This window comes from Thunnus albacares, chromosome 22 (assembly GCF_914725855.1).
Source record: "Thunnus albacares chromosome 22, fThuAlb1.1, whole genome shotgun sequence".
Taxonomy (NCBI): Eukaryota; Metazoa; Chordata; class Actinopteri; order Scombriformes; family Scombridae; genus Thunnus; species Thunnus albacares.
In genome coordinates this window covers 15,142,506-15,166,395 of record NC_058127.1, presented here as the reverse complement: position 1 = coordinate 15,166,395, position 23,890 = coordinate 15,142,506, and the positions used below count along the sequence as shown (strand labels likewise).

The window sequence follows — 23,890 nt, the reverse complement described above, 5'->3', positions numbered from 1 at the left end:
CTGAGACAAAAGGTTTGTTCTGCACATTTGCATGACTTGTGGGCTTTTCAGAAAGTAGCGTCAAATCCCTGAACTAATAATCCAGTCCCCTCAATCCGTAGTAATACACAATCTCCATTTTTAGTGAGTAAAATGACAGGTGAAAGGTGTCGTAGACTAACAAATCCAATCATCAGAGCACATGAGGGAGTTGAAAGTCTTTGCTGCTGGCTAAAGACCTTCGTTTTTTTGCATTTCTGATAGCGTTGAATCATTTATTTGGTTCCAACAGACAGCAGATGCTTAAGGCCTCAGAGATTGTGGCTGTTTTTTTATGCCTTTATATGCATATCAATTCAAAAAGTGAATGTGAATAATGGTTAATTGAGATCCTGGAAAAGGTTGTGCCAAAGCTTGAAGGTGTTCAGTTTGTTTTTAGAAATTAAGGCACAACGTAGTCAGACTACCTGCAGACGAGTGAGTGACATCAGGTTTCATTCATTAAAGGTGATAACTATCTTAAGATTCAGACTATGAGAGCATTTTCAACTAGTGGACAACGCACCTGATTTATGAGATAAACAGTTGATCTGTGCATGCATGTAACTCTTTAAGTTTAGTGAATTAAAATGATTCATTTGTGACACGGTCAATATATTTAAAAAAAAATAAATCTTAGTTTTGGGTAAATCCACTGTGACCTTGAGGTATCATTTTGACATAAGGACTAAAGTCACATCCTCAGTGGCATTTTAGGATTAAAATAGAACATTTATGAAGGTGTGTTTGGCATCATCAGAAATGGGAAGCACTACTATCTGCAGATGTGGAATGTATAGGTTTATATACACAGTGTTCAAGGTAATAAGATGAGTTGGTCAGGTGTAGTTTGGGAAGTCGTGTTGGTATGATGCCAGTTTTGTCTCTTTTTTCAATACCATTCTCCACAGATTGCCTCATGGTTGATGTTACAACCAATTTTAAGGTAGTTCTCTAACATGTTTAAGGCAGAAATATCTTGAATGCACCTGATCTAGCTTTCTAAAGGAATAAATGTTACAAATGCTTCATGTAAAACACTAAAATCTTATAAATTTTAAGCACGTTGATCACCTTACTGCTGCTAAAAAAAAAGTGAAGTTTGTGTAATTGAAATTTCCCCGCAGCTTTAATTATGTAGTAAGTAAACACACCTGTAGTGTTAGAGTATTTATTACTGTTCGCTACTGGTGTCACATTAAGCTGAAGAAACCCTGCACAGTAAATTACTGATATTCATGGTCTATTTTGTGTGATTTTGTTCCAGGTGCTGCAGAAGACGTGACCATGTGCAGCTCAGGACTTCAGCTTCATGTTGTATATTATGGTTTGTTTATAAATCCACACAATCTATAAGTAACTTGTACTGTAAGAACAGTTTCCATCATCCACTGTTGTGCAACGTTTAGCTTGTGCTGCCATCTATTGGCAGATATACTTCAATGTTACATTTGGAAAACACAAAGTTGGATTCCCCTGCCCCCCACTGAACGTCAGTCGGTTATGATTTATTGGAAATGTATTGACCACTTTGGTATTAATTAACCTCAAGGTGCATTATTACCTGATCTAACACTGACTTGAAGTGTGTGTCAAAATCTAGTTTTAACATGTTTTAATTGAATTTATAAGGTGCTTGCATGGAACATATTACTACACAGTAAACCTGGTATCCCTACATGGGAGCTGGTTGGTTAATTATCATCAGATGTTCCTCTCTTGTGTGCAGTGTACTTGAACGCAACATCCTGGACACCCGGAGTAGTTTAATGCAGTTGTGCGTACATTATGAGACAGCCACTCAGAATATGAAAGAGTCTTTAATTCTTGATTTCAGAACATAAACTCCATTATAAACGAGGCCATCTCCATATAATAACAGGATATATCACCTCAGTATTAATGTTTGATAGTACTGTATTGTATTGTTTGAGACAAAACAGCTGAATGAGCCATTAGACAGTAATTAAGTACATAACAATAATGTGAATTTTATAAAAGGATATAAGGACTCTTGCACCCAAGTGTGCATATCAACTGTAAACAAAAAAATGTTTGCATATTGGCATACACATAATTGTTAAAACAACAACCTGTAATATTGGCCATCAATAATACTTGAAAAATAGTGAAAAATATTTAAACCACATTTGTTTGCTTTTGGTCAGAAACAGATAAAAGACTTCTTTAAATCACTTTTCAGTGACTAATACTTACATTCCTGCTTAAAATTTGCTGCCAAATAAGCATTGGTTTCTGTGGTCCATTTAAAAAAAAAAAAACAACAACAAAAAACTGATATTACTTCAAGAGGATGCAACACCATTTAAGGGATCTGCTTTTATTAATAAGGACAGTCAGACCAGCAGCTTAAAGGCATCTGGTTTCCTTTCAGTACTTCTGGGGGCCTCTGTGGTCGGGGGCGTGTCTGTAAGGGCGAATAGGTCTCCGGCTTCCACCTGCATTCCTCCCGTCATCGTACTCTTTCTGCCTGTAATCACAGAATTAGACAGTGTTCAATGTAAGATGCCAATATTTTATATTAATATGGAAAAACAGCGAAACTACAAACTATTTTAAAGAGTTAGTTGTTAATCTTTAACAGGACAGGTGCACAATTTTTCGACATACAGAATCTCTTATATTACAGGATCTCTTCCTAATGCGCTTTCAATGTAAGTGATCAGGAACAAAATGCATTTAAAGGTTTATCTGAAGCCAATATGAAGCTTCAGCTGTTTTAGTACCAATTTCCCTTTTTTAATACTATACTTAGCCAGGAAACACCGTCTGAGGAAGCACAAAGAGGAAGTGTTGGTAGATATCCACTTTATTTGACTAATCTGGATGACTGAGGCTTCATATTAGCATCAGATAAACTTTTAAATGCATTTTTGCAGAAAATAAGGACTGTGGATTTTGTCCCTCATCACTTACAATGAGGACACATTATAAAGGGATCTTCTAAAAGGTCAGTATGAACAGGAGGAATGATTACATCAAGGAAAACCAACGTTCATGTGGACGCCTGACTGTTATTTTAAGATGGACTTGAAAATTTTGAACTTATCACTTATAAAGGATAAAGCTGACGATTTTCTATATTTTTCTTGTCATCGACAAATCTCATGTGCAGAACCAAACCAACAATGAACTCATCCTACTTATATGTATTGTGTGTCTGTGTGTGTGTGTGTGTCCAAAGCCTGATATCTTATTCCTCTGTTGTTGTCCAAAAACTATTAAAAACACATCAGTGAGCCACACTGTTGCACTGGGTGACATGTTCATTCGCCCTGAAGGCCATGGCTACCGTAGCTTGTTCAGAAACGGCTCCAAAGATGATTAATGATAAGATAGTAACCGTCAGGAGAGAGGTTACTTGTACAGAAGACGTCATTGAACATGTGCGGGAATGCAATTCTGTTTACACAGCTTCACCAGCTACATATCACAACCTCTTGACTTTGTGCTGAAGCTCTAAGAAATTTACAGTGTAGTACAAAGTCAAGAGGTTGTGATGTGTAGCTAGTGAAGCTTTGTAAACAGAACCGCATTCCCGCTCACGGTCAATGACATCTGCTGTACCAGTAACCTCTCTCCTGACAGTTACTATCTTATCATTATTAGTCTTTGGAGCCATCTGTGAACAAACTACGGTAGCCATGGCCTTCAGAGCAATGAACATGTCACCCAGTGCAACAGTGTGTCTCAACAACGGAGGTCTACAGCACAGAGGAATAAGATATATCAGACTTTAGATACGCACACAATACTTGAAGTAGCATGGGTTACACTTACTACTTTGATTATCTGATGCAAACTAACCCATGATGATTTAAAAGGAATGGTTCAACATCTTGGGAAATATGCTAATTTGCTTACTTATTGAGAGTTAGATGAGAAGATTTCCAGTTTTGTGTGTGTGTGGTGAGTTGGAGTCAGGAGGCAACTGTTGGTCTGGCTCTGTCTAACGCTCAGAAATACACCAACAACTCTAAAACTCCCAAATTAATTAACCAGAATCTCTGTGTTGATTTTCAAGGCATTCTGCGCCGCAACCATTTCTAAACAAACAGCAGGGTGCAGTGATTTCCTGAGTCTTGTCATCACAGTGAGGTTTCCAGACAACCAGTGGAGACGCTGCACAGACATGCTGAGTCGACGGCCCAGCGCTAGCTGCTCCAGTCTTTCTGTTAAGGTAAGCTAAGCCTACTGCTCCATACTTATTACACACATTACCTAATTTGATAAGAAAGCGTCTAAGCATATTTCCCAAAATGTTAAACAGTTCCTTTAAAATAAAGGTTGGGTACAAATCACTCACCGCAAATTCTCATCTTGCAGGTCTTCAGCTTTGAGGGCAGATTTTGAAATGCCCATGCCTTGAGGAATCCTATCTGGGTATCTCACAGCTATCTTGGTGCCCATCAGCTCAAAGCCCTGAAGAAATGAACAAATGATCACAGACAGCGTTACCAACTATTTTCAGTGGAAAGTAGCTAAAGCCTGCTCGAAAAGTCGCTAGATGTCAGAACATAACTACAATATATAAGATTTAAAGAAAGCTCTGACTCTAACTAGCTTTATCGTTAATTATTATCTCATCTAAAGATTTAGATTAAACTTAAAGCAGGCTGTTGTAAAGACTGTGGGAAGCAAATTTATAAAGATCCGGTTTTTAAGAGTGAACAACCACACAGGACGTCCTATCAGATGATAACGAGCAGTTTACAAGAAGTGCAACTGAAGTGAGCAAAAGCAGTCTGTTGGTCACATTGTAAACATTAAGTCCACTTACATTAAAACGTCTGATTGCTTCATCACAACACTCTTGTTTTGTAAAGTTTACGAAGGCACATCGTTTGGAGGTCAGAAGCTTCGTACTATAGACGGCTCCAACCCTGCGGAGAAGGACGATACGATAGGGAAACGATTTCATCACACGAGTTGATTTTAAATAATTTGTTGTTGTCCATTTCTCACTGAACTACTGTTGTCTTACTTGTTAAACACGTTGGTTATCAAGGACTCAGTCACGGGGTAAAACAAGTTTCCCACCCAAACTGGAAACAGTTCTCTGTTGAAAGAAAAATATCAGGGATATTTAAAGATTTCTCTTTAATAAAAAGTGTTGACATGCAACAAAATCTATGTTGAGATTCTGATGTAATTTTGAGAGGAAACCATCTTGAACATCAGCACGCCATCATTCATAAGCCAGTTTGAACTGCATCAAAGCATCTAATGATTTTCTGCTCTCTTTGAATTTACTGTTTAATTAAAAAGGTGCAGCAATACCAATTTTCCAGAAAGGAAACCAATAACCATAAGTAAACTGTAAGTGGAGCACTTCATTAAGCTTGTCCAATATGAGAACTGATTGAGTATCATCCAATTAACCAAAAGCATTATTAAGTGCCACATCGGTGTCACGGAGAGCTGGATCTGCACTGATTTCTACATAACAGACTATTGATGCATCACAAAGTCATCACGTTCATTGAAAAAGCAAATAACTGTCACTTAAATGGTAAATAACCCGTGACTAGCTTCGCCAAATTACACTGATTTCACTGTGCACGGATAATCGAGCTAGCCACGGAGACTGGTGATTTTTAAGGGTATGGTTAGCAGGAGTGCAGTGTGTGCACAGAGCAGATCTCAGCAGCTTTTTCATGAACTTATGACCAAATGTAACCTCAGAATAATTTATAGTTATTTTAAAATAATTTAAGGCTTTGAAATGTTCAGAGGTTTCAACTTAATGGCTTGAATGTTTTCAACAAAACAACATTTTGTCACCATCAAAACACAACTCCAAAGGATCACACTCTTCAGCTATTAGTATGAAGTGTACGTTAGCATGTACTTATAGCAGTTTGTTAGAATTGCCAAAATGTTGTGTAAAGCATTTTTTAAAGTTATTTTTAAATAAACTATTGACCTTTCAAACGGGGTCATGTAACCGGATCTATACTCACGGTGGTGGTCGTTTGTCTTCACTGTTGGTCTTCGTGGCCTGATTGGTAACGGGCTTTGGCTCACTTGGGACATTCGACATATTTTGGACTGGGCCTAAAGGTTTATTCTTCAGTGGTGTTTTTGGTGCCTCCTGGGACTGAGGACGAGGAGGATGATGATGATGATGAGCAGGAGCGGGGTTTGTGTTGGCTGAAAGGACTGGAGAGGTTCCGGTGACATTCGCTACTTGGACCAGTGGATGAGTGCCATTTTGAACGGCTCCTAAACACAAAGACAGTTTAAATTAGACGATTAAACAGACAAACACAACCTGTAAGTAACCAATGACATTTAGGCTTATCACTAGCAGTGTGATGTCTCAATTGAAGCTATGACATGAGTTTAGGAAATGTACTCTACACAGACAGGCTACAGCAGCATTTGAATATAATCTGATAGTAAAATCAGATGAGATACTCACCTGGTTGTTGGTTTAATTTGGACAACACCTCCAGCGCTTTATTTACTGTTCCGTGAATAATTAAAGCATTTGAGCTCTGCTCCCGACTGAAACCATACTCCTGAAACAAAACACGAGACTTCCAGTTCAAAAAAGACCTTCAATGAATGATCACCATCAGCTCGCCATGTTGGTGTTTGATTTTCATGCATCACTTTTTCTTATGTGATGTGTTTTAATAAAAGTAAGTACTGGGATTACACACAATGATATGTTATTGATACACACCATTAGTTGTATTATCTGTACTCTCATCAGTTCCTGGGCAGCTTCTGTGTAGGCACTGTCCAGCTTGAGAACCTCCCTGAAGGCCTGACAAGCCTCTTCATACCTCTACAGGAAGAGAGAGAGAGAGAAAAAAAAGATAAGCTTTCCCGACACGCAAATTCAGGGCTAAATCAAAGTTCAGGTTCACTGGCTGCCATCCTGCTGGACTAATCAGTCCTGTTTATAAATGTTTACGGCAACAGCCAGTCAAAACAAGTCTGAGTAAATAACAGGAGGCCGGGCAACTCAATGACACTTGGAATTCATTCAGTGCTGTTGCAACAAGGCCAAAGTGACGTGACAAAGTCATTCCAACCTGAATTGCTGAGGGAGAAAAAAAAAACAATATAAACACTAATGAAAAAGTCTTTGACTCAGGAAAGTTACTTTTTTTTTTTAATGTAAAACTGGTGAACGGCAGGTCATATTTAAGGATGTCACGGTACACAAAATTCACACTTTGATACACAATTTTTATGGGTCGTAGTTCAAAGTACAGGAGAAAGGTCAACACATAACAGAAGCTCATGGGCATAATTTTTGCTACAAAAAAGAACTTGCATATGATCATTGAGTAAATGAAAATAAAAAAGGCACATACGGGTGGTGCATTTTTTCATGGGAGATCATTTACCTTTAGACCAGCCAGCGCTCTGCCCTTCCTATACAGGCCTTTAACCCAGCCTGGAACCATGCTGAGAGATAGCTCCGCATCAGTCAGAGCCTTCTCATATTCTTGCATCTTTTCAAAACAGAAGGAACGATTGCCAAACAACCTGCGACAGAAAAGACAGTTAAAAAGTGTTGCATAAAAATCAAGCAGATGGTGTAAACACAATCAGAAAATTTGCTTAGAAGTAAAAAGGACTCACTTAAACTCTGTAGGGTTGTACCTAATTGCATCCGTGAAATACATCACAGCCATATTATAATCTCCTGCACTTGCAAACTGATTTCCAATAACTGCAGGAAAAAAAAGGAGGAACTTTAGTGAAAATGATCAACCCAACTGACAGAAATATTGTTCATGAGATGGTTAAACAACTAACCTCCAAGATCTGTACTCATTTTTACATTATCTTCAAACGTGGGGCTGCTAGGTGTGGCAGAGTCCTGCTGAGAAAATAAAGAGAAAAATTAGATGAACAACCTTATGTTAAAAGCACAAATAACTGTTACTGTATTATGGTCAAACTTGGTTATTAAAACAATAATCAATATCCACTTTTTTAGTAGGAAAATGCAAGGCCTCACCTTCTTGTCAACATCCTGGTCTTTATTTGGTTTTTCAGGAACTTTTTTAGTTTCTTCTTTAACTTGGATCTTCTTTTTCTCCCTCCTCTCAGGCCGGGACTTCTGTTCCAATTTACGTCTGGCTATAAGAGCAGCTTTACTCACAAAAGTACTTGTCATATCCAGTTCCTTAAAAAAAAAAAAAAGATAATTTAGGAGAGACAATTAGAAAGACGATTAGGAGAGACGCACTTAGTTGCCTAACCTTTGTAAGTAACAATGTCAAAAGTGATTAGATTCAATATGTCAGCCAAGTTCAATAAAAAATAGTAAAATCTAATTTGGGGTTTTTATTATTTTATGCACATCCTTTAGAAGAATATTCACAAAATCAGCTTGGACAAAGATTTGAATGAAGTTTTGCTTTATTTTTGTAATGTCATGCTATGATTATGGAAATTACGATTTGATTTAAAATCTTTTTCATTTTAAGTAGACAAGTGCATCACAATGATACCATTATCCAACTCATAACCGGGTCAAATGACAGATCAATGCAGTTATTTTTAACGTAAACCTTTTGCTTAATGTTTAACTGATGGGAGCATAAGCTTAATAATATGAGCAGTTGTTACCTCAGAGTCTCCTGAGTCCTCCTTGTCGCTATCTTTCTCACTGGATTCGTCTTCACTACTATCACTGCTCTCTGTATCTTTAGCTGAAGCCGACTCTTGAACACTGGTATTGATGCCGTCTTTAGATTTAGCATTAACTGGTTTACTCTCGTCTGCTTTAGATTGTTGTGGATCATCTGTTCCCTGTAAAAAACAACAACAAACAAACAGAAAAACAAATATGTCAAAACATGAGTATGAAGCTTGATGAATTTTAGTTGGAGACTCACTTGCCAAACTTTCAAAAAAAAAAAAAAAAGTTGTACACAAATGATCCTTACCTCTACATTTTTCACAGGGTTCTGTTTTTCCTTCTCCAATCTCTCGAGACGTCTTCTTTCCTTCTGTTTCTGTTGCACAACAATACACACAATGAAATTTAACTTCACCCAGTCACTGTGAAGCCCACTTCTGGACACATCTCTAAGGAATACAAGAGATTTTTTACCTGTTTCTTAAGCCGCTTCTTCTCAGTCTTTTCTTTGCTTTTTTTCGCCTCTTGTAATAATCTGGCTTTTCTTTCAGTATCCTAAAAAAAAATGGACAGGAGTCGCAAAACTAACATTACTAGGCTTTCAATCATTTGAACTGTGCACAATCACTAATGAAGTCACTTGACTCGACATGATAGGAGTAACAGAGGTGAACTTACACTCTCTTTTGCCTGAACTTTTACAAGGTGGGAGGGCGGGTGATGATGACGCTCATAGGTTGGAGTGTAGAAATGAAGTGGAGGCTGAAAAGCAGAGCCGAGTCTTGTATGGTTCCCACCTAATCCTCCCACCGGGTATCGGAAATTGTTTTGATGACGATGATGATGATGACGTACCCAATTCTCAAGTTCATAATCATCATCATCATCATCATCACCTGTAACATCTAGATCATCTTCATCATATTCCATACCTGTCAGGAAAAAGAAAGTTTAGTTTTGACGCAACACATTTCATGAACTGAATTCCTGCATAAATGTCTAAAGTTTTACATTTAACTTGAATGCAACTGCACAAGTAAAAACACTGAAAACAGACGTGCGTAGTGTGATATTTTCTTACCAAGAAGGCCAAATCTTACTATCCTTTGCATACGAGGACGTCTCTCAAACATATCCACAACCCTCTGCTAGAGAGGAGAGAGAGATAAATGGATGTCAAGTCCACATAGCTGTGTACAACCCTCAGATTAGCTCAGCAGCTTCAGCCTTGAAACTTGTACTCTCCTTATTTAGGCCCCACTATACTCTCAACAAAAAAAAAAAAAAAGGTTGGCGTATTCCCAACAGCTGTCTAAAGCTGTGTGTCAGTTCCAGTACTGACCGCAACTTCGAATTGCAGCCAGTTTATTGAAGCACTGCATTTGAGTTTCACTTTCCTTTACCCAAGAAGACAGTCTGACTCATAAAGTCAACAACAGGAGTCAAGTTCCTTTCCTTGCACTGGCACAACAGTAAACACACATGAAGTCAACAACTGTGGAGATTGCACCTAATTTGGGGAAATTTTCTATATTTAAGAAGAACAACAAAGAGAAGTAGCTTGCAGTAGATGAGTCATTAACTATGCCAGCAACTGTAATGTGGAAAAACAAAGCTACAAGATGACAGGAAGTGAACCAACTGATCATGTCAACAAAGTCGTGCTAATCTTTTTTTTGTATTACAGCACAAGGAAATAAGTTACAGCGGTATCGAGTTTATTTTCCAGGTTACACGATTTGAACTTTACAGAGATGTGTAATGACGTGCAAGATTTTATGGTCTTGAGTTTCGATTTTACTTGGCACTGTTGACTAATGTTTTAATAAGCAAGTTCCTGCAGTATGTCGCTTGTATCTGGCGATCTTCCAGGAGTGATTGGAGACAAACACGCAAGCCACAAGCAAACTGTACAGATAACAAAGGTTTGCAGCTGCAAAAAAGGTCCCAATATCCCAAGTAAAGATGGCAACAGCCAATGTAAACAATGCAGGATTCAACCTAGAAAACTGGGCTTTGCAAATGTTAAACGCTGAATGTAAACAAAACTATTTGCCTGTAATGAAAATTCAATATAGGCTACCTATATCTATTAACTTTATTCACCTGATAGTGGAGGGTGTGTTTCAAATCTTTACATGCAGTTAGCAGAAATGTCCGATGATGGAACTTTTCTCATTTTACAAAAAATACCAACAGTATCTTGAACACAGGGAGCCAACTGACTTTTTATCATTGCGCTAGGTCCAATATCTACATCAGTACTTTCAAACTCATGCGAGTGTCAGTCATTTTGTGGCGTTATGAAGATAACTCGCCTCTTGCGTGGTAAAAATGTAAAGTGAATCAGTGTTTTATAGGAAAAGTAGCAACGCCAACACAGAACATACGCAGGAAGTGACTACGTGCCCCGTTTAAAGTGTCTTCAAACGGGCATTACTCAGCAAACATAGTGATCAAAGTTTAATCTGATGAATCCTTTACAAACTTACAAGTTTGTAAGGCTGCTGCTACTTTGAGGGCATATCATATCATGTCAGCTAAATTTACATTAACGCCAAGAGCAAACGCGGGCGCTTCCCACGTCTCAATTTTTCCGCGCACACACACACACGAAAGAGGATAATTTTAAGAGGTATACTTACAACCATTTGGATATCTGTATACTCTGAAAAAAGAAGAAAACAAAGAAAACGTCAAATAAAACTTGACGGAACGATTTTAGCAATATCTCCAACTACAAAGTTACGAGCGACGCTAGCTTGTTTGCTAAACTCGCCACGAACTTCTTATAAGAGGCAAAAAAAAGAGGCATTTTCTTACCTGTGTCGTCTCCAAATAACTCCATGTTTAGTAATACGTGCCTCTCCACCGCTTCATATACTCTTAAATTCGAGTTAATTACAAACTAAACGCTAAAGTTACCATCTTCTAAGTGCTGCTGCGTGCGTGTTGCCTGCGCGCTCTCAATAAATCGCGCTACCTCGCGTGAACCCGGACGCAACTTGGGATTTATTGCACGCATGCGCGCTCCTGTGCCAAAGCTCTCTTACTGCCCCCTACTGGACACATACTACTATTACTATTACTACCAGTAATAATAATAATGATAACAACAACAACAACGATAATAATAATAATAATACATTAAATTTGTACCACACTTTTGATTCATTGTGAAACTCAAAGTGCTACTGTATTAATAACATAGAACACATAACACAAAGAAAATGTATTTGCAATGTGTGTACAGATGTACACTTTTATGTTCACTCCATCCAGTGTTTTTATGGATCTATTTCTTATGTATACTCATACCTATATATCTATATTTCTTTATATTCTTTTCTCTACAGCCTACTATAGCCTATAGCCTACTTTCCCCTCTGAGGATAAATTATTTTTTTTAATCTAATATATTACCTTGTACCCTACATATAAGTGGTGATGGAAAAGCATTATCATCTACTGCTTTATTAATAATCCTGAATAAATTTAAACTGAGAACAGTGACACTGAGAAACTAAGATCGTGTTAATTCTTTAATGCATCACTCAGTTAATCAGTAGCACACAGACACATTCACACATCACTTATTGAAATATTTCAGGTAAACAAAAACCTGTAGTTTTAAACAAAGTACAGCCGTTACCGGAGAGGAAAATAGTTGAATGTGCAAATGTTTCCTTTATAGCCCCTATAAAGTTGGCTCATCTCTCCAGAGTTTCTTGAATGACAATCAATGTACATTAAAACCGAAATTTCTCATGAGCTCAATTTAAACAGTAAAATAGTAACTTCAAAGGTGTTCAATACAGTATAGGGAATGCCATATTTAATTAATCAAACATTATTCAGTGGTCATGATATTTTCTGTCTGTAAAAACAAAATATCAAACAATTTGATAGCGTATATTTTCAAGTAGCATTAATTGTCATGGTTGCTCCCAGAGTCCATGTGCTTGTGAATTCCAAAGTTAGGATTTCCAAAGTAGTCTGTGTATGTAATTTATCTTTAAAACCAACGATGAAATTAAATAAAACGTGCTAAAAGTTACAATATTTCAGTAACAACAGTTTAGTAACTCTTTGATTAAAAACGTCAATCTGGTCTCGATATTATTAATCCACCTCATACAAGGCAATGGATGTGCATCACATGGCTTCTTTCACGTTAAGTGAGTCTTAAGTGTAGCTTCAGTGCAAGCAGTAGCTCCCTTTTAACTCGCGAAGCAGCCATATTTGGTCAAGTCATTGGAAATAACCTGGCCTCATCATTCGCTTGAGAGTTTAAAGGTCAACCCTGAGTCACAAACTGTCCAAGGCATTGTTTGTCAGTTACCACATTCTTAAGTAACAGGAACAAAAAGTCTTCACTGTAGCCAGATGTTGGCTAAAAGTCTTTTGAAAATAGAAACTGGGAGAGCTGGCATCAGTCCCTTCAGCGGGAGGGTGTCTTCACTTTTCACTCTACAGTCCTTCCATGACGTACAGAAAAGGCGATGAATCTGTGGTAAACGGAGCTGAGGAGGATGATGGCCCCTACCACCATACCACAGATGAGGCTGAAGGCCCAACGAGGTCCTACGAGGGTATACACCTGTGAAACAAACACTGGGCCTAGTGTCCGCGCCCCGCTGCCCGAGGCTGTCAGCCATCCCATGTACACGCCCTGCAGAGAAACAACATATTCAGCGCTCCAAAACACTGGCATTTATTTAATTTTGTTATGTTTAAATAAGATCTTCCCTCATGAGGAAGGCTTTTCAGTCTTCTTACCTGAGGCTTGGGTCCAAGGATTTTGGAATACAGTGTGTAGGACATCACGTTGCAGGCTGGGTATCCCACCCCGATGAGGATGTCAGAGGTGATGTACTGGGCCAGGTTGATGGCAGGAGTATACTGACACCATGTCTGTTCAGAGGGACAGCCTGTTGGCTCCAAAGAGCTGTTGGAGGCTATTTGACTGACCAACGTGTTGTTTTTGAGGTCTGCGTTTTAAAAAGAAAAGAGTGCATTTAATAGTATTCTAGATGCTGCAACACACTTGTTTCAATCAAAAAGAGCTGAAAGAACCACACTGACATTCAATCTGTATCACATCAACACAGGATAATGGACCAGTCTGTGCAATTGAAACAATCCATACCTGCCCACTGGATTTTGGGGTAATGGTTTCCCCAGGGAAGAAGAATAAAGAAGCCACAGAATATGATGGCCAAGCCTACAAGCAACACAGGACGATCCCCGACCCTAGTGGGAAGAAACCATTCCTCCTGATGAACCAAATACAGAAGTTGAAACACGTTTTATATGTAACCCAAATGTGCATGTAGGTACCTTTGAGAGGCCACTTTTACAACCAGAAACACCAGGATGGATTCAAATCCAATGCAGCAAATGATGATGCCATTGTACAACACAGCTTCCCTCCTCGTCCAGGCGAACATGTCCATGGACAAAGGAGTGGCAATCCTGAAAAATGACAAACATACAAAGATGTAAAGTAATGATAAAAATGTATTCTAACCTGCCTGCATCAATACAGTAATTAAATACATACGTCTCAAAGACGGCAAAGATGAACATGATGATGAAGAAGAGGACATTGGAAGTCACGACCGCTACTTGGTCGATGGTTTCTTCAGTTTCTTCATTAATGTCAGCACTGTCTGCAAGAGAGGTAAGAGGAGAACAAAGGCTTCAACTGAGAAACACTTAACCAATATCCTGCAACAAGCACTGCAAATACTGCAAATTTACTTTAATATCTTAATTCCATACGTCTCTAAAGACATTAGTACTACAGTGCAGACACTGTTCAATGTCCATTTCTGAGCCTAAACCATTTTTTGGTTTCCTCAGTAGATAACCAATATGGGTCTCTAGAGTTGACTCCTAGTTTGTTTGTACAGTTCGTCACTACCTGTTTTGATAAACTAAATAAAAATGATGCTAAAAAAATTTTATTTTAAGCTCTGCTTCATTTGTCATTCATGTTGGAAAAGACTATACCAGGATTGGGTGTGGGATAAAAAAAAAACAGAAATATCAAGTAGGGCTGTAAATACCTTCTGATGTGTAGTTGATGGCTCGAATTTGTCTTCCATGGTCGTCAACACGGTGCTCTCTGTTAGTGAAAATCAAGACAGACAGCTTAGCCAATTAAGATCTCCCAATTTATATCAGTGTTGACATTAAAAAGATCATTTTGACCATGGTCCACTCTATTATTGGCTTTTTGAAATACACAGTCAGGCAATCTGGATTTGATGTATTGGAATTCAAAATTCTACAAAATGAAAAATAAAAATATGAAGGGAAAGCCTCACCTCAGCACCAAGAGAACCAACAGGATGTTGATGAGGCCAAAGAATGCAGCCAGTAAAGCCGGGGCAGTGTACATGTTGAGCTGCAGGTCGATGATCTTCACTGTGACACCATGCTCACCGACGAATGACAGGCCTGCCTGCAGAGCTGACCATATACAAAGATATGCAAATGTCAGAAATTAAAGACACTTGCAGCATTGCTCTCTTTACTGCACACTGACCTTTTTTCTTTGACTGGGAGCTCAGTAAGCTTTACATAATGGGAACAATACAGTCATCTTTACCTGGTCCTAGGATGAAACCCAGGGCTTGACAGGCACTCATATTTGCCATGGCATTGGTCCTCTCCTTCAGTGATGTAGCTCCAGCTACATACGACCGCACCACAGCAACATTACCTGCCATGACAAGAACAGATTTAATCTTAGGAGATGTGTGTCACTAACCACAACATCATATGTTACAACAAGCCACATGAACAACTGAAGAGCAAATAAGGCGAGCACACAGTACCTGCTCCGAAGCCCACGAAGGCTCTGGACATGAGCATGTGGAACTTATTATTGGTCTTGGGCAGGTATGCATAGGCGTAGTAGATGTTAGCCGACAGGTTGATGAAAATGGAGCACACCAGTGGCTCCCTGCGTGGCCGATAATTGGACCACAGACCAAAAATGGGTGATGCCACCATCTGACCGAGGCTGTAGGCTGCCACTACCCAGCCCAGGAAGCTGGCATTGGCGCTATCATCAATCTACAAGACAGACAGTCCCAAAAGAAAGCAAGGTTTGAAAGAAGATCCAGAAGACCCTGTAGTTAACTTCATATGACATTATGATAAAAAGGCTACAACACAAACATATGAGACAGTTGAAGAAGGTTTGGAGCCCAATTATTGCTACATGCAGTTTCATTTGACATTTGACAGATAACCAGAATATGCTGTGCACTACTATTCAGAGTCTAGGGCAACACTTCTGCAAATCCAAACCCAGGTTCTTCTTCTTTGATGCTTCTTTCACTCCCTTTGAATGCCAAAAACACTTGTTACACTTGTAACTATTTGTATTAATGACAACTGCAGAAACAGCCAACATCTCTAAACCAAGAAAATGGTAAGTCGTACATACCTTTTGCAAATAGGGCCACAGTGATGTGATGACAATAGTGAAACCTAAAGGGGCAAATAAACCATAGATGATTGGTGACTGATACGGTACACCATGTACACATTGACAATGTTTACTGGAAAAAAATGCTTAGAAAAGCTACTACTGTATCAGTTGCTGGGCTTATGAGGTTGAACACAGGCAATAAAAAGTGTGCATTAAAGGTGCGCATAAGTCTCATATCTGCTGGGTTTTAGTGTGTGTCTTATTAACATCTTGAGACTCTAATGAAGTCTAAATTCACTGTAACAAATAGGCATCCTCACCCACACTGCTGAGGAACATAGTGAAGTACATGACTCGGATAGACCTCCACCGACTCTTGTAATCTTCATCCTGAGAGTCATCACTGCACACAGGGAAGAGAAGGTGTTATAGGTTATTGATGTGGGCTGATAAACATGACAGACTGAGAAAAAGACAGTAAACAAATGTGAACCCAAACAGTTTGCATAATGAATGGTTCAGATACAGTGCAGGGCTGGTGCAGCCTCTCCCAAACCTGTTTGGTAAGCATTGTACTTGTAAATCTCCCTGTTGAATGTTTACCTCACCTGGCTAATTTGTAAAGTCAACGGCTATGAACTCTGCACTCACCTGCTTGCATCATCCCTGAGCAATGGAGTGGTATCGTCAGAGTCCACAAGTTGAGGCATTTTTTTTGCTAAAAACAGCAACCCAGCAAAAATATGACGGTCTCGTAGACGCTGGAGATGTAGAGTTTTGTTGTTAAGTTGCCATCTAGCTGGGTCAATGAACTAGCTAGACTTGACGTTACAAGTCTTCCGAGAGGCTATGGAAAGCTAGCAAGAGTATCAGCTAACGACAGCAGCTTAAACTAACATTGCGCTTTCTTATATAGACGTCAACCTAACTAATACCACACATAATGTTAAGTTGAGTTGTTTCCAGCCGACGGTGAAGTCCATATACGACAGTACGCCACACAAAAACTTACAAAATTGGACTATGAGACCAAAGACAGCTCTAGACGTGACCAGCGTCAGCGAAATATTATTCCTAGGATGGCGAAGTAATGACCTGCCCTACTCTGCCTTTGATTGGCTTACCTTGATATTTTTACCCTAACCGTAACCAATCGCACTCCTCATGCCCAAACCTAACCAATCCAACCAACGAAGACAACGAATACTAGCCAATCAGAGGCAGAGGAGGGTGGGTCTTAACTTCACCTTCCTAGGAAAAAAAATAATTAGCACACCGTCAAGTCGAGCAAAGTGGTAACAGCATATTCCGGTTATTTTTTTTCTAAATAAGGTATAGCAGGATTAAATGTAACGGAATTTCTTTTTTTTTTTTTTTTTTTAATTATATTTATTTATTTGTTTGTTTTCACAGTGAGCAGTTCGCAATATAACCAAATGCCTTTTGTAATTTTGGTTATATGAACATTTAACAGGCCGAGAAATATCTGCTCCTTAAAAAAAATATATTTTAATTTATTTGGTCTTTATTTCAGCAGTGTTACAAAACAATGCACATAAAAATTTTTTTAACATACATATTCCCCTAAGTCCATACTGACTCTCTCTGATTTTAAACATGTTTTGTTAACAGTCAGAAAGCAAGTTTTTTTTATACTCTGTATATTATTTGTGCAATGTTAAAGTCAACCAGACCACTGAACTTTACGCATTTATTTTGTAGCTACCATCGTTTAACATCCGGATGCATCCTGGTGTTTACTATTCACATTGACGCAGCGCACTCACGTGAGATTCACAAACTTCATAACAACACTCTGTCTGTTAGCACATCTGGCGCATCTGTGTTTAACATCATCCACCTATTATCTTTGTGAGAAAATCAGGATCAGGAATACTTTATTAAAATCCTAGCTGAGAAACACTCTGTTTTAGATAGCCTATATTAGTTTAGTAGATTAAGAATAGATTTACTGGAAATGTTTATTAACGGAATTATCCCAATTTAGTGAGACAAGATATACTTTACAATAAAAGGAATAAACATAAACTTTCTTTTGTAAGCGTGTGATGAGAAGGATTTATGGGTCAACGTTTTAGATAAAAAGTCTAAATTTTGAGATATAGGCTAGTAAGTCCAACTCATAGGATAGGGAGTCAAAAATGTGACTTTTTCTAATTTGACTTTTGTATCTCACAATTTTGATTTGGCCTACTAGACCACTACTAAACTAATTTTGACATAATAGGAGCATTAAAAAACGGCTACGGCTACAGAACCAGTGCAATTATTTACTGACTATTGACACAGAACGGGATTCTGTGCCTATAGTCCACAGGCTGTTGGTCTGGACCAATATTTGAATTTGATCACGTGAATGTGTTTTCCAGTTTGCTGACCTCTCGTAGACCACTAACTGGACATTTTTTACCACCACATCAGGCATTTTAGCGCTGTTAATCGGGACATTTTTACCACATTGTACTGTTTTAACCCAGACTATGATCTTTCGCTAACCCTAACCAAGTGGTTTTTGTGCCTAAACTCAACCATTTTAACCCAGACCATGGGAGGGATTGGCTATCACCTGTAAGCAAAAATATTTCCATTTTGAAACAATTTGAATTTGATTACTGATCGTGCACAATCGATACCAATGCGCTTGCTTAATAACTCCGTACCAACAAGAAACACACTATTGACACTGAGGAATCTGTACCAATAAGTACTTCCTAAAAATGTTTGGGTTTTTTTAATGTTTTTTTTTCTTTTTCTCCTTTTTTCCTGGTGGAAATGATCTTCCATACTACTACTTGACTTTAAAAGAAATCATGGCGGGCTTGACTCAACTCCTCAACCATGTCCATAACCTCTTGTCTGATAGTGCGTTTGATACATGCGCACTTGGAAAAAGGAAAGTGAAAATAAATCTGTCGATCAGAAGAAAGCCTCCCACGCACTCGTTTATTTTTTACAGGTCTATGAAGAAATTACACTAAAAACAGCAACATCCGACGACATACGATACCTGAATTACATTTCATTTCTGTCTTCAGGACTTGATCTCTAGTTCGCATGAAGGATATTTCTAGTTCGCCCTGGACTTGCAGCAGGATATAATGGGTAGGCCGAGATTTCAATTTTGGCGGTTCTTCAGTCATAAAATCAGCTTTTATTCGGCTGCTTCTATTATGGTTGTTGCATAGTGTTATTTTAAGCTCGATTGGAGGGTGTAGTGTGGTTTGGAGACTATCTACTTCCTGATGTTACAGTTCATTTAACACAAATAACCAATCGCACCATTTGTATTCCCCCCTGTCTTAAAGGTGTACCGATGATACACATGTGCCTTGTGGTGACTCTTTGTGCATTTCAGTCTAGTTCTGTCCCTGGTAAGTATTCTTCACATCTATTTTATACGTATCACTTTCCTGATCTATTATTTTTATATGTTTTACTCTCCATTCTCACCTTTTTCATCGATATGATTATTGTTACTTTTTTGTTCCAGACTTATTTTTTTCCACTAAAGAGCAGCTTCATGTTATAACTGAGCAAAATATGATTTATTGTGAGGGATCATCAAAACAATTAAAGTATTCAACAGATGGAGGCACTAGAGGGGAATTGAACAGAAAATTGATTGGAAACTTCTGATAATAAAGTCATTTTTCAGCAAAAATGCCAAATATTTGATGGTTTCAGGTTCTAAATTTTGAAAATTTTCTGCTTTTCCTCATCTGTCTTTCAGACAGTTAGTCAGACAAAATGAGACTTGATGACTTCACATTGGAAAAATGTTTCATATTGAATGTGTCATAATGGAAATGATACTCCGAAAATGTGACAGGCATTTTTCCTCAGTTGATGTTTTATAAACCAAAACGATTAATCAAAAACAAATTGGAAGATAATTATTAGTTTCATCCTAGGTTTGATCTTAATTGTCACAAAACAGAAAATTACAAAAACATTAACTTTTAACTAATAAAATGAATGTTGCTTGTTTTACAGTTCCAGATAGCCTTGCGGTTTCGGTGAGGACCCCTGTCTCAGTGAGTGGCGGCCATACAGTGACATTACCATGTTGGCTCACTCCATCACAAAATGCAGAGGGTCTGGAAGTACGCTGGTACCTTGGTGATCAATTTGATGCCCCAATCATGCTTTACAAGGCAAAAACGTTGGAAGTGGCGTCTAAAGAACCTTCGTACGTGGGCAGAGTGGCGTTTGGCTTAAAGGATGCCACATCTGGGGGGCTGAAGACAGGTGATGTGAGCCTGGAGCTGTTAAATGTCACAGTTAAGGACGCAGGAGATTATAATTGTTATGTCAGCAGTGACCAGCATTATGACGAAGGAAGTGTCACACTCACTGTGACTGGTGAGTATCATCAAAGTGGAAAAAACTACACAAAACTAGATTATCTATCCAATATTAAATCAAATAAGCTTCGTCTTCCTTCTCTGTCCCTCTACCTCCTCCCAGAAACGGGAGCCACCCCTCTCCTCTCAGTCGTGTGGAAAGATAACATGATGAATGTGAGCTGTGAGTCTGAAGGCTGGCATCCACAGCCTCAGCTGCACTGGTCGCACCAGAAACAGGATCTGACCCCAAAAGGCCTGGTGTACAGCACAGATGCTTCAGGTCTTCTGTCAGTCCACAGCTGGATTCTTGTCTCCGACCCCTCCGAAGTTTCCTGCTCAGTAGGCCTCTCTGATCAAGGGGCGAAAGAGGCAAGAGTGCGCCTGGAAAGCCCTCCTCAACCTCCAAAACAGGGTAAAGAAAGTTGTTTGCATGTGAGCAACACATTGTCTTTTTTCTTTTTTTTTTCCTACAAAAATACACATTTTTTTCTTTTTATTCAGAGTCAGGATCCTCAGCAGTTGGATGGGTGGCCTTCACTCTGCTTCTGATTGCTGTGTTAGCTTTACTTGGAGTGCTGTACTTCAAAAAGAGAGGTAAATGTTTTCATCAGATGGCATAGTCTACCTGGGGAAATGACATACATCATCATACATCAAAATTGATGTATCCATAGATATGAACACTAAATAAAATAAATACTTTATTGTTTCTTTGGTGTTTTAGGTAGGCATGCAACTACTTTATTCTTTTAATTAATCAATAATGGTCTATAAAATGTCAGAAAATAGTGAAAATCACAACTTTCTAATGCCTAATATATTAAATTCACTCTCATATATGAGAAAAGATTGCAGCAAATCTTCACAATTGAGAAGCTAGAACTAAGGAATGTTTGGTATTTTTGCTTGAAGAAAGAACTGATTGATTATAAAAACACTTTATAATTAAATTTCTGTTGATTAATCAACTTATCATTTCAGCTCTATTTTTGGGGAAGGGTGACAAGTCCGGGAGTGATCCAGCTGAAGGTAAGAAAGACCACATGGTCACATGGAACACAGTATTTCATGATTAATATGTGTAATAAAATAAAATATAAAAACAGAACTCATGGGTTAACTTTGTTTGTTCCCACAGAGAAACTCTTACAAAAAGGTAAGGAATAACTCACTCTGTCATTGTTCATATAATCAAATCACATCACTATCTATGCATTGAAGCACAAAAACTACTTGCTGTTATGAGTTTTAATAGGAATAGTTACATGTTCTTATAGTTGCTGGAGTGTGATGTGTCTATGTTTACTTTGTCATAGATGTGGTCCAGCCAACAGATCTATCAACATGTATCACGCATTATGGTAAAAACTTGTTAATATTGTTTAGAATCACACTTATTTACTTTAATGTTGCTCTAACCTGACTTTTTAAAAATGTTATTCTCATCTCATTTTCAATTCTCAACAGTAAATGTAAAACTTGAGGAGACAAGAAATCCATATCTTAAAATCAAGGATGGTAAGCTGAGAGATGAATATGGTCCGTTTTCTGATGGACCAGAGGTTACTGGTCTCACAGCTATTAAAGGAACACTTGGCTTCTCTTCTGGACAGCACTACTGGGAGGTTTCTTTAGGGAATGAAAACGTAGGCCTCAAAAAGTCCTGGTGGGTCGGGGTTACAAATGCAACTGTCAACCTTCACGAGTGTAACATTCCCCTAACTGCATCTAATGGTTTCTGGTTCCTGTCCTCTTCCCCTGACAGAGCAGATAGCTTACAGTTTAGCACAGAACCAAATGTATTGCTGCCTTTCACTTCAAGGCCGCAGATGGTTGGTGTGTTTCTGAATTATGACAGCGGAGAGCTTTCTTTTTATAATGTGGAAGATAAGAGTCTCATCGGCAGTTTAACAGCTTCGTTCACAGGTGTAGTCTTTCCCTTTTTCAATCCTGGTATAGGTGATAAGGCACCTATGGAGATATTGCAGAGAACAGTAGAGAATCAGTTTAGTGACATGAGGAACTCTGCAGATCCAACACAACCAGAGACAAAATAAATAGCAAGATGATAACACTTTAGATCTGTTTTATATTTCAGCACTTTACTTGTATCTTGTGCCGAAGGGAAAAAACGATCCAAAATTTGCAGTTTTGCTTTTACTTTATGGTTTTATTCAGTTCAAGGAGATTTGATAAATTACTAAAATGGGTGTTGTCCACCCAACATTTGTAAAATACGAGTAGCCTAGTTCATGTTAAAGCTAAAGGGTTAATGGTGAAACTATCTCAAAAATATCAGTTCCAATTCTACATGGATTTTATAATAAATCTGCAGTACTAGGTAATTTTGTGAAAGTCATAATGGGTTTTTTTTGTCATGGTTGTATGATGTGATAATTCAGCTTAATTGTTGTAAATATACCATTAAGTGTATTTTAATCAGTTTTAGCGAGAGTCCACATGGCCACTGGTCCTAAATGCTAATTGCTTTAACATAGATGATATACATAACCTCCATATTAACATAAATATAGTTTTGCTGTGTTTGTATTTTTTATTTGAGTTTTGTATCTCAAGGTGTTTTTCATTTCCATGCTACTATAAGTAAATATGCACTGACATAGGAATTTCATGTACAAACTCATTATAATGTGTAGATCTGATAAAGACTCTAACAGCCTAACTGAACAGTTCTGACAGGAAGTTCTCATTTTAGTTATTTATTTTCTTGCCTTTGTGTTATTTTATCCCTGTAACCAGGCTGTAAACACACAACTTAACATAAAACACTTACATGAAGACAGACACTCCATTCTTAAAAAGCTTTGCTGCCACCATGTGAAATTTAGACTTTACTTTCTCGATTTCTTTCTTTCTCGTTACATCAATATACTGCACATATGACATAGTACTGATGTTCTGACTTATTAAGCATAAGAAGCGAGGTGGACTAAGGATCTGTGAAGGTGGCATAAACACAGTGGTGAGCTGAAATAGTCAGGTATATAATACCAACCTTGAAAGTGCCGCAGTAGCTTTTTAAAAATGTTTCCACCTATTGTAAGTTTGCCTGTTGTCTTTTTTGAAAAAGAAAAGTTTTATGGCATGTCTCTGGCAGACATGTGAATTCAGTTTTAGAAGAAAGTCTAATAACACCAATTACAAAAGCTAAATTCTGATGGTACAACTGATTACTGTTGTGCATGTCTGGTTTGAGGCAGCTGTACCTTGAAGAGCTAATGTGTTGTATTTGAGTTTTTTTTGGTGATGACCTTTGATATATGATTGTAGAGACTGCCATTCATATTTCACATACTATTTTTAAAGATCTCTCCAATGATCATTTATATTATAATGTGAAATGGTCTTACAATCTTTGAAATTATTGTGACTGTCAGCATTTTTTAATAAAAGCTATCAATATGG

At 38.2% G+C, this 23,890-nt stretch overlaps 3 protein-coding genes across 6 annotated transcripts; 1 reads left to right on the top strand and 2 right to left on the bottom strand.

Moving 5' to 3' along the window:
• Positions 1-1,819: 1,819 nt before the first annotated feature.
• On the bottom strand, positions 1,820-11,643 carry LOC122973569 (tetratricopeptide repeat protein 31-like). Of its 3 annotated transcripts, none has more exons than XM_044341202.1 (18): positions 11,474-11,643; positions 11,296-11,318; positions 9,732-9,798; positions 9,329-9,582; positions 9,125-9,205; positions 8,958-9,026; positions 8,638-8,820; positions 8,024-8,191; positions 7,819-7,885; positions 7,642-7,732; positions 7,404-7,545; positions 6,731-6,835; positions 6,464-6,563; positions 6,003-6,264; positions 5,024-5,098; positions 4,820-4,922; positions 4,346-4,461; positions 1,820-2,509 (listed from the first exon to the last, which is right to left on the bottom strand). In XM_044341202.1, exons 1-18 carry the CDS (start codon positions 11,496-11,498, stop codon positions 2,410-2,412), a joined length of 2,031 nt encoding a protein of 676 aa, XP_044197137.1. In that variant the 5' UTR covers positions 11,499-11,643; the 3' UTR covers positions 1,820-2,409. The 3 variants fall into 3 exon arrangements, with proteins under 3 accessions (XP_044197137.1, XP_044197138.1, XP_044197139.1); XM_044341203.1 differs by having other exon boundaries at positions 7,819-7,882; XM_044341204.1 differs by having other exon boundaries at positions 9,732-9,795.
• A 536-nt stretch (positions 11,644-12,179) lies between these two features.
• On the bottom strand, positions 12,180-17,332 carry mfsd8 (major facilitator superfamily domain containing 8). The gene is made up of 12 exons (XM_044341851.1): positions 16,749-17,332; positions 16,418-16,500; positions 16,113-16,156; positions 15,496-15,736; positions 15,267-15,380; positions 14,983-15,127; positions 14,722-14,780; positions 14,214-14,322; positions 13,991-14,125; positions 13,800-13,903; positions 13,430-13,641; positions 12,180-13,322 (listed from the first exon to the last, which is right to left on the bottom strand). Exons 1-12 carry the CDS (start codon positions 16,805-16,807, stop codon positions 13,116-13,118), a joined length of 1,512 nt encoding a protein of 503 aa, XP_044197786.1. The 5' UTR covers positions 16,808-17,332; the 3' UTR covers positions 12,180-13,115.
• Positions 17,333-17,609: 277 nt separating this feature from the next.
• LOC122974384 (butyrophilin-like protein 3) lies at positions 17,610-23,890 on the top strand. 2 transcript variants are annotated; one of them, XR_006400373.1, is made up of 10 exons: positions 17,610-19,220; positions 19,424-19,489; positions 20,112-20,480; positions 20,586-20,876; positions 20,966-21,058; positions 21,446-21,493; positions 21,603-21,620; positions 21,781-21,825; positions 21,932-22,847; positions 23,720-23,734. XR_006400373.1 is itself a non-coding variant. In XM_044342397.1 (9 exons), the coding sequence occupies exons 1-9, from the start codon at positions 19,217-19,219 to the stop codon at positions 22,519-22,521; spliced, it is 1,524 nt and encodes a 507-aa protein (XP_044198332.1). In that variant the 5' UTR covers positions 17,610-19,216; the 3' UTR covers positions 22,522-23,890. The 2 variants fall into 2 exon arrangements, 1 of the variants encoding a protein (XP_044198332.1); XM_044342397.1 differs by having other exon boundaries at positions 21,932-23,890.

What these genes read in the sequence shown, in the direction of transcription:
- LOC122973569 (XM_044341202.1), bottom strand. Translation starts at nt 11,498, where the DNA reads ATGGAGTTATTTGGAGACGACACAG. An exon ending in ACCAGGATGTTGACAAGAAG is followed by an intron (nt 7,886 to 8,023) that starts GTGAGGCCTTGC and finishes TTATTTTCTCAG; the next exon opens with CAGGACTCTGCCACACCTAG. An exon ending in GAAGACAAACGACCACCACC is followed by an intron (nt 5,099 to 6,002) that starts GTGAGTATAGAT and finishes TTCTTTCAACAG; the next exon opens with AGAACTGTTTCCAGTTTGGG.
- LOC122974384 (XM_044342397.1), top strand. An exon ending in TGTCACACTCACTGTGACTG is followed by an intron (nt 20,481 to 20,585) that starts GTGAGTATCATC and finishes ACCTCCTCCCAG; the next exon opens with AAACGGGAGCCACCCCTCTC. An exon ending in AACATGTATCACGCATTATG is followed by an intron (nt 21,826 to 21,931) that starts GTAAAAACTTGT and finishes AATTCTCAACAG; the next exon opens with TAAATGTAAAACTTGAGGAG.
- mfsd8 (XM_044341851.1), bottom strand. Translation starts at nt 16,807, where the DNA reads ATGCCTCAACTTGTGGACTCTGACGATACCACTCCATTGCTCAGGGAT. An exon ending in GGGTTTCATCCTAGGACCAG is followed by an intron (nt 15,128 to 15,266) that starts GTAAAGATGACT and finishes GTATATGGTCAG; the next exon opens with CTCTGCAGGCAGGCCTGTCA. An exon ending in CCCCAAAATCCAGTGGGCAG is followed by an intron (nt 13,642 to 13,799) that starts GTATGGATTGTT and finishes TTTAAAACGCAG; the next exon opens with ACCTCAAAAACAACACGTTG.